This window comes from Cyprinodon variegatus, unplaced genomic scaffold (genome assembly GCF_000732505.1).
Source record: "Cyprinodon variegatus isolate N-32 unplaced genomic scaffold, C_variegatus-1.0 Scaffold1075, whole genome shotgun sequence".
In the NCBI taxonomy this organism is placed as follows: domain Eukaryota; kingdom Metazoa; phylum Chordata; class Actinopteri; order Cyprinodontiformes; family Cyprinodontidae; genus Cyprinodon; species Cyprinodon variegatus.
Window position 1 is genome coordinate 80,468 of NW_015151528.1, and position 10,234 is coordinate 90,701.

At 39.1% G+C, this 10,234-nt stretch overlaps 1 protein-coding gene across 3 annotated transcripts in view; it reads right to left on the reverse strand.

Annotated features, from left to right (window-relative positions):
* ccdc22 (coiled-coil domain containing 22) overlaps window positions 1-7,719 on the reverse strand; it is a 70,271-nt gene extending 62,552 nt beyond the window's left edge. For 2 of the 3 annotated variants that reach the window (XM_015400123.1, XM_015400125.1), the window contains exons 1-2: window positions 7,337-7,719; window positions 7,062-7,239 (exon numbers count right to left, since the gene is read on the reverse strand). In XM_015400123.1, coding sequence (XP_015255609.1) covers window positions 7,062-7,239; window positions 7,337-7,386 — 228 coding nt within the window. In that variant the 5' untranslated portion in view covers window positions 7,387-7,719. The remainder of the gene's footprint in view (window positions 1-7,061; window positions 7,240-7,336) is intronic. The other variant, XM_015400124.1, reaches the window with a different exon arrangement.
* Window positions 7,720-10,234: the final 2,515 nt, after the last annotated feature.

The following is a 10,234-nucleotide window of genomic DNA, read 5'->3' on the forward strand; positions in this document are numbered from 1 at the left end:
AGGGAAAAAAAGACGTTTAAGTGCGCCTTATAGTCGTGAAAATACGGTAAATAAAAATGGGATGATGTCGACTAAATGTGATAAAAACTAACAAGCAATGATGAAACTGGACTAAAACTAAAACTAAATTTAAAAATGGTTGGTAAAATTAACATCACTGAGCAGGACCAGTACATGTGAAGGAGAGAGGCCTCCGCATAATTACATTTCACGCAATATGGACTTACAGCTGGGTATATGGAAGACAGTTTTGATTTTGAAATGTGAGCCCTTTGTACCACTTTAAACTGAAATAACCAGTGCCATGCACAGAGGGAGGTTGAATGAATCAATTTGAGTATGGAACCCCAAGTATCCTCTGACATAGGAAAACCAATGTCCTACTCCCATGCCGTTTTGATCCTACATGTAGGGGTAATCCTAATATCCAAAAGTTTGCCCTACAGAGCCGAAATTAGCCTTTTTTTAAGTGGGTCTATAGAGATGACAGTGTCAACAATACTCAGTTCCGCTACTGTTGTGGTCGTTTGAGAAAAGGTCAAAAATGTCTTGCCTGAAGATATCTGAAAAAATTATACTTAGAGAGGTTGAACTTTTCACTAAGCTGCTCAAATGATGCCAAATTATTGTCTATGAACATATCTTTGAAACGTACGATCCCTTTCCTGTGCCATTCTTGAAAAGCAGAGTCCTGACAGGATGGTTTGAAAAGGCAGTTTGACGCAAATTTTTAGAGAATGTCTAACCATTGGGTTCCTGATTGAACTGAGTGGGGGAAGTGGAAGGGAGGACCCCGAGGAATGCAAAAATTGACAAATCATCATTACACTGTAACTCCATTGCCACCCAGTCAGGGCACTCAGACTGGCCATAGCAGGAGGACCAAAATGCAAGGCAACACATTTTAGCAGCCCAATAATAAAACCAAAAATTTGGGAGGGCGAGACTCCTGTTGCCTTGGTTTTTTTAAGTTAATTCCTGTTTAAAAATGGTTGTTTACCCCACCATAAGTATGAAGAAATGACTGAATCGAGAAGTTGAAAAAAGGATCCAGGGATAAAGAGGGGTAAGGCCTGGGAAAGGTATAAAAACTTGGGTGGAATGGTCATTTTAATAGAGTTGATTTGAACCACAAGCGACATTGACAGGGGTGACCACCGTGCTGAGATTTGTTTAGTTTGATATAACAATGTTATAAGGAAATGGCAAAGATCTTTCTGCTTCCTTGTCACGAATATGCCCAAGTAGGAGAATTTGTTGTTCTTAATTTTGAAAGGGAAATTGCCAAGTTTTAAGCAATGTGCTTCATTATTGATGCCGAAGATTTAATTTATAGCCTGAAAGTTTACCAAACTGACTGAGCAGCGACAGTACAGGGGGGAGCGTGAAACTTTGTGTTCTGTGTGACCTCTCCAGATACCAAATATATTCTTACGAGAGCGCAGTGCTGTAGAAAGCGGTTGGAGAGAATTGTTGAAGAGCAAGGGAATGAGGGGGCACCCCTGACAGATTTCACGATGCAAACTGAAACGTCTTGACCATTGGGAGTTAGTGAAAATTGAGGATCTGGGATATAATATAAAAGTTTAACCTATGAAGTAAAATTTGGACCAAAAACAAATTTGGTTGGCACAGTAAATAGGTAGACCCATTCAACACGGTCGAATGCCCTATCTGCATTGAGAGAAACAATGCATTCAGGGACATCTTCGGGAAGCAGAGTAAATAATGTTGAACAGTCGTCTTATGTTAAAGTGCCCTTAACAAAGCCTGTTTGGTCTTTGATTATGATTGTGGGGAGTAGGTTCTCCAATCTGTACGCTAGGACCTTGGCTAAAATTTTAGCATCTGTGTTCAAAAGAGAGATAGGTCTATAAGAGGCACATTCAGATGGGTCTTTATCTTTTTTGGCAATAAGAGTGATACACGCCTCAGAAAATGAAGGAGGAAGGGAACCTTGTCGGCAGCATTCTGAGAGAAATTAACATAAGAACGGGGAAAGCATCAAGGAAAATTTCTTTTAAAATTCTGCAGGAAAGTCATGAGGGCCCGTACACTTACCCGACTACATCGAAGAAATAGCTAGTGTTATTTCTGCCTGGGATATAGGTTCTTCTAATTTCTTCCTAAGATCTTATCACAATCAGCTCCAAATTCTGAAGTGTATAACTGGGTATAAAAGTCTATCCATCCATCCATTATCTGACACGCTTGTCCCAATTGGGGTCCCGAGGGGTGCTGGTGCCCATCTCCAGCTCTCAATAGGCGAGAGGCGGGGTACACCCTGGACAGGTCGCCAGTCCATCGCAGGGCAACACAAGAGACAAACAGGACATACAACCATTCACTCACACACTCACATCTAAGGAGAATTTAGAGAAGCCAATTAACCTAACAGTCGTGTTTTTGGACTGTGGGAGGAGGCCGGGGTGGCATAAAAGTCCTTGAATGCTTAATTAATTTGTAGGTGATCTGTAGTTACATGGTCACTTGGTAACTGAATTTTGGAGATATTTTGTTTGGCACTGGAGCCTTTAAGTTGGTTAGCCAATAACTTGCCAATATCTAGCCAATAACATATAAAACATGGTCTTACTTTTTAATGGTGATTGTTCTACTGAATGAGTGGTAAGCAGTTCAAATCTGGTCTTTTTTCTTTGTTATTATAAGCATATAATAGCCAATAATTACACTAAAGATCATTGTAGTGCCACCAAACTTGTAGCACAAATAGATAACCTCATCTAATTCAGACTACAACTCTTACTTTCGGAAGATGGGCCAAACTGTATTTTTTGAGATTTTTTCATTGTTGTTATAAGCAGGCCAGGTGTGCAATCTGTGCAACAGGAACCACAGCACTTAGCGTTGTGTGCACTGCACAAAGAATACATGTAAATGCAGGAAGGACTCACCTTGGGTTTGTGAAAACTGCTAAATGGAAAATTGTAGCTTCATATGTAGTGTTTTTCCTTGGGTGAAATAAATGTTACTCCTATACTGAAGTCATACTGTTTGTCATTTTCTAAGCTGAAATGCTGAATGTCATGAAAAGGTGAGACAAGACAAAATACAATTATTCTCTAAGTTGTTATTTCACATACACTGCAGAATTATTAGGCAAGTTGTATTTTGAGGATTATTTTTATTACTGGGCCATAATTGTGTTCTCAAACAACCCAAAAGACTCCTTAATATCAAAGCTTCATATTTTTGGAACTTGATGTGTTTTTATTTAGATTTGGCCCTTTTATGAGGATGTCTGTGTATGCAGGTAAATATTACTGTGCAGAATTATTAGATAACATTAAAAAAATATATCCATCTCACTAGTTTATTTTCACCAGGTAAATCAAAATAACTCAAAATTCAGAAATAAACATTTGCGACACATTCAAAAACAAAACAAAAACAAATCAGTGACCAATATAGCCACCTTTCTTCACCATGATGCTTAAAAGTCTTCCATCCATAGATTCTGTCAGTGTCTTGATCTTTTTGTGATCCACATAGCGTGCATGATCCACCACAGCCTCCCAGACACTGTTCAGATAGGTGTACTGTTTTCACTCCCTGTAGATCTCACATTTCATGAAGGACCACAGGTTCTTGATGGGGTTTAGATCAGGTGATCAAGGTGGCCATGTCATTGTTTATTCTCCTTTTAGACTCTTTCTGGCCAACCACGCTGTGGTGTATTTTGATGCATGTGACGGAGCTAGGGTTGTCACGATACTAAACTTTTCAACTCGATACCGATACTAAAGAAAATATTGGATAATCGATTCCATTTTCGATACCACAAGGATAAAAACTCCAAATTTCAAAAGAAATATTTTGATTAATAATTAAAATACAATAAATAAATACAATAAACAATAAGAACAATATTTTGAGATTGTATACTGTGTACAGTATTAAGCAAGCTTGATAAAAAACTCCTTCCTTCCTTGGCTATGCTTTGTACACATAACAATGACACTAGCCAAACCGGTTAACAAAAAACAAAAAATAATTCTCAGCAGCTGCAGCTGTTACAGAAAAAAGTCTGAAACTGAAAAGTGCACAGAATTATTCAATCACACAGTGTTCTGAAAGTGCATTTTCCTCTATTCTGCACTTTAGATGAATGACTACTTAGGTGCCACTGGTGGTGGCACTGTATCGATACTTTTAAAAACGAGTATTGTATCCGGATANGAATATCATGTTTTTCTTGAATGATGGCGACTTCTTCTTGTACCACTGTTTGAAGAAGGTGTCTTCCAGAAACTGGAAGTAGGTCTGGGAGTTGATCTTGACTATCATAAACCCAAAAAGGTCCCACAAGCTCATCTTTGATGATACCAGCCAGTACCAGTACCCCACCTCCACCTTGCTGTCATCTGAGTCGATAAGGAACTTGCTGCCCTTTACTGATCCAGCCTCATGCCCATCCATCTGGCCCATCAAGACTCACTCTCATTTAATCAGACCAAAACACCTTGGAGAAATCAGTCTTAAGATATTTCTTGGCCTAATCTTGACGTTTTGTCTTGTGTATCTTGTTCAAAGGTGGCCTTTTTTCGGCTTTCCTTACCTTGGGCAGGTCCCTAAGTATTGAGCACCTTGTGCATCTCAGCACTCTAGACATGTTGCTGCTCTGAAATATGGCACAACTGGTGGCTAATGGTTTCCTGGCAGCTTCACGCTTGATCCCTCTCAATTCATGGGGAGTTATTTTTTCTAAAGGCTTCTTGTGCCCCTGTTGGCTATTTGCCATGAACCGTTTGATTGTGAATTTTCCAAAGGAAAGAAAGCTGCCTAATAATTAAGCACACCTTATATAGGGTGTTGATGTCATTGGGCCACACTCCTTTTCATTACAGAGATGCACACCACCTGATTTACTTAATTGGTAGTTGGCTTTTAGGTGTATACAGCTTGGCGTAGGACAACATGTATAAAGAGGATGATGTGGTCGAAATACTAATTTACCTACTAATTCTGCACACAGTGTAGTAAGCTTTGCAATATAAGGAGTCTGTTGGGGAATGGACAATATAAATAGGCTCTGCCTTGCCTTGTTGGAAAATGGTTATGACCCGTTCTCAGCTCAGGAACTAGGACCCGATTGATATCTGGTTGTTCAATAGGTATGCCTAAATAAAAGGTTTAGATATGACTTATCTTGATATTCCTGGAAAAAGGTCTGATGTTGCAAGGGCAGGTAATGAAAAGTCCTTGGAACATGCTCTTGTTCTGATGCCAGTTTGTTTCAACCTTTATCAAGTCTCATGTAGAAGGGCTGGATATATCACACAGGGCTCGATGTTTTTATTGCTGGGAGAGTACAAATTTCATTGCATTTGCCCGCCAGGCAAGTGCAATGATCGCAAAAAAATAAATTATTTATCACTCAAAATTACTTTAAAATCACCGACATTCGATGAAAACGACCCAGAAGCGTTGCCGGCGCCATTTTTGTTGTTTTGTACACATTCTCGCGTGATTTGAAAAAGCCGGGTGATTTTCCTCCAGATGGCGTGATGTATGTCCACCTAGCGGTAACTTTGATGTAGTTACCAAAACGACAAACAAGCTAGAAAGCGCTATTGTACCTGTGTTTCTGTATCATTTTATTCGCATAATCATTCAAAAATCACCTATATTCGAAGAAAAACAACCCAAAAGCGTTGTCGCTGCCATTTTTATTGTTTTGTACACATTCTCGCGTGATTTTTGTCTAGGAATTGGCTTAAAATTAACTTAAAATGTTGAAATTTGACGGAAAAACATGTTCGATTCTATTATTCTCGTGCCTGCAGTTTGGATTACGTACACGGAAAACGCCTTCCAAGCCACAGCGAAAACGGTGAAGTGGCGAATGGGCCAGAGGCAGCTGTTGAACGGGATTCCTAGTGACAGAGCATCGCCAGTGTACGGTGGTCTGATCCTTGCTCACAGCAAAATAATATTTTAAGGCAGGATCATAATCTTGATGAACTGACTGCACAGATAAAGTGCAGCAAATATATAACATTGTTACAGGCAAAGAAAGGATAGGATAGCTCACGCATCAGATCCACTTTTCGACCGCACAGCTAGAGCAGCCAAGGGGCTTCAGCACTGCATCAGAACAAAACTTGTAGAAGCATCAAAAATGAAGCAGCACGCACGTTTTTGCTGCTTCTGCTGCTTGCAGTATGAACGTAGCATAAATGTGCACAGTAAATTCTTCTGTTGGTTTGTATGTAATGTATGTACAACTTTGTCTTGGCTGAGATAGGGATGTATGGTATGGTGCACATTGTTTTGGTGGGACAAATAAAATATTTTTGTTACTGTGTATTTTTGTGTTCTGAGTATAAACACAATATTTTTTTTAAATGTTACAGCGCACTTATGTATGTACTGTCTGTAGTAAGAGCAACACTGAACAAAAAAAGGTGATTATAATGAATGAAGAAGTGTTTTTTATTGAGCACACCAGTGTTAAACTGGTTCTTATGAATGTCTATTCATATGACAGTTTGTGTGTCATTTGAAAACAAAATACCATTTTGAGAAAATTAAAAAAAACATTGTTTTGAAAGTAATGTTTCATTTTGCAGGAGGAATGAGGGGTTTTGCCCATTGTGTATGTTTTTTTATTTCTGTGTAGAGTTCCAAGAACATGAGGCATTCCTTCAGTAATGTGAGTAAACAATCAAGAAAACTGTAACTGTTTACATCAAATGATTGGAGATGATGCAGAGAGATATTTATAAGATTCTACAAAGCATTTGCATCAGAGAGACTCAACGAGTGTCACTGTTTCCTAAAGCATAGACTAAGTTTTGCTCATTCTGAACTTCAGTTATAAAAAGATTTAAAAGTAAATTAGGATATTTCTTAACAATGCTGCTTAGCTTTTCTTTGTCGTGTCTTTTTGATTTTTTTATTTAAATCCAGCTAGTTAACAATAAGCAATACAATCAAATATGCTCAATAGGCACCGGTTCTTTTTGCACATATAATTTCTTCAGACCTATATTAATTTGTGACCCTTTGGAAACAGATTTTGAGGCTGAAGATCTTACCTGGCAGGCCTGGGCAAGACTCATGCCTACTCTGAAGCGGGCAGACATGCCCGGCGGCAGGGTGGTGGGAAGCACGCCGCCGGGACCCGGATCGATCACCCGGATACATCTGACCACCGCCTCCACGATCAGCTCACTGGTGAATTGGCCGACTCGCTCAATGTTCTCACCTACCTCACTGTGGGGCAAAAGTATAACATTCAGCTGTAAATATCGCTACATTCCTGTTAACGCGTCTGTAGAAAGGAAGCAAGCAAGAAAGAATGGAGACTTACGTTCCGACTTGTCTGAGAGCATGAATAAGGATCTTATCGACTTCCTCCATCGCAAATTTTCCACCGAAATATTCTGCCTAAGCAGGATTTCAACAAAGGGTCCAAGTAAAAAACTATTTACTATCATGGGTTACCAGCAGTTAGGCTGATTCAGGGGGACTGACCTGCAGTCTTTTGATGGCAACAAGCTCCTTAGCTCCGTATAACCAAGTTTGACTTTGCTATAGTTTAGGTAAACGCCCTGACTTCACTAAAAGCCTCCTGAAGCAGCCAATATTCCAATTCAATCATAATACTTTTCAAAATTGTTTACAACACGACATAACCGATTTTTGACAGAGCTCATCTGTGCCATTTTTCTGTCCGGAAGTGATCGTTCGGAAGGAGCAGAGGCGCTGCTGGGAAACGAAGTTTTCTGTGAACCGGTTTTAACCATGACTCCAATGGAAACGTACAACGTTAAAATACATTTCCCGGCATGCACCACAATAAGAGTCCATGAGCCAGTCTCATGACCTGAGGGCGTGTTTGCTGACAAATATCATTTTTTATTCAACCTATATTCAGCATTTATACATTACAAAAGGTAATGATACAAACTATTAAAAATATCACAGAAAGCGTAACTTCACATTACTACGGAAGAGGATTAGGGCCACTGGAAAAAAATAAAGTTAACTGATTTTTACATTTTATTTCAGTTTAGTATGGGGAAAAATCAGAATTCTGACTTTTTTCTCAGAATTCTGACTTTTTTCTCAGAATTCTGACTTTTTTCTCAGAATTCTGACTTTTTTCTCAGAATTCTGACTTTTTTCTCAGAAATTTGACTTTAATCTCAGAATTTTGACTTTTTTCTCAGAATTCTGACTGAATTATGACAACAAAAAAGTCAGAATTCTCAGAGGAGCGACTTTTCAGACCCCTCTAGCACTTAAATTTAAAAAAAAAAAAAGCACCTAGTACCAAATCTAGCGACTTTTTTTGTTACTACAGACTTTGGCAACAACATATAAAAAAAGCATGAAACTCTGCTCTCCAGAGCAAGCAGGTCCATAACCCCTGCCTTCTGCTCTTCTCTCCCTTGTCTGCTGTCTTGATTCATGCTGCTATTATTTCATTCAAATAAAAATGGAGAACAGATACACAGATCATAGCTTGTCTACAGGGAAAAGCAGGACTGAGTTATTTTCTTTTGCTTTTGCCTTATTGGAAACACAGGGAGGCACAATCAGCTAAGTTACAATGGGCTTAGCGATTAGAAAAAAAATGAATTCCTTGTGAGATAGCATTAAAAGACAGCTGAGCACATTGCCAATATGAAAAGAAAAGGGGACAGAAGAAAACATAGAGAGGAAATAAGAAAGAAATGGGAGAAGAAGAGAGGGAAAAAAGGTAGAACAAATAATGTATGTCTATCCTATTATTATTTCTGTATCTGTATAATGGGTCTCTTTTATGAGTTGTCTTTTCAATTCAGAGGGCCCCATGTCTGTCTTAGCCTGGGGCCCCACATTTCCTATATCCGCTCATGCTCCTGGTGGTAGCAGTTTGTAGGGGACACCAAAGATGTTTAAACTGCAGAGAAGAACACAGAATCAAGTGTGCCGGGAAGAAGCAGAAGAAAGGTTTTGCAACTGTGGATGCCAGCACAGAGTTAACCATGGAGAATGTGAGTTGAGAAAGAAGGGAGTTGAAATACAACAGGTTAAAACAACAAGAAATATAAGCTACTCAGAAGCATTGAAAAGAGTTCAAGGACAAAGGGCAGGAGAAATGAATCAAGTTTAGAATCTGATAGCAAAGCAAAAATAAAGTAGATAGAGAAGATAATTTCACTCCAACAGTTGAGAAACTTAATGTATTCATTGCCTATGTCATCAACTGTACAGAACAAGCCAGGCATAAGAAAGAGAAATCCGGATCATTGCCAGAGGGGCTGAAAAGTTTTTGGGACTCAAAGAATTTAGTTGGGAGAGCATTGTTGCAAGGTTGAAGATGGAGGTTAGAACAGGAGCATCTGGAACATAAAATATTTAGATATTATTATGTAATGTAAATGTAATGTAAATCCCCTTATCAGACATCCCAAGTCTCCCGGAAGTTCTGGGAGTCTCCCTGATATAGATAGTTGTTCATGGATGCCCACGAGTCAGATAAATGATCCTGGATTTTAGACTATGCCACGTGGTGTTTTTTAATTTGGGTAGCGAGCAGGAAATAATTCATGCATCATGTGTGGATAAGAACTACTTCGATTGCGCAGACAACAAGAGAGAGCGGGGTGTGAGGAGGAGGTTACTTGTGAAACCTGTGCAGCGTATCTGTCCAAAGAGATGCTCTGTTCAACCAGCGTTCCAGGCGACTGGTTGTCAGAGAGCTGATTGGGTCAGTCTGATAAGTTTCTCTGGGTTACTCTCTGGCAGTCACCTAGTTACCACTCAAAGCTGTGCATCCTGTGAAACAGCAGAGGTTGATTCCTTGTGTAAAAAAACAAAAATATATGACTAATCTTACAGCAGAATATACTTAAGTATATCCAGGTCTAGTGAAGGTGAGGAACAGCGGCGGATCTGGACCAAATTTACCAGGAGGCCAGGAGGGGGCAAGTGTGTTCTCATGGGGCCCAGAAAAGCATGAAATAAATAATCAGGGCAAGGGAATCAAATATATCAAGAGAGCTGCATGAACTGAAATTTATATGATATTGTTAATCATAGATAGTAATTATATTAGATAAATATAGATGACGTTGGGTTCTTATATTATTGATATAAAGTAAAGTAGATACATTGATTTTTTAGTATACTGTCATTTTTTTCCACAATTCATACCAGTAGGTGGCGGTAATGCACTTTTAAATTGTTTGCCATTCGCCATTAAACGTCACATAAGAAG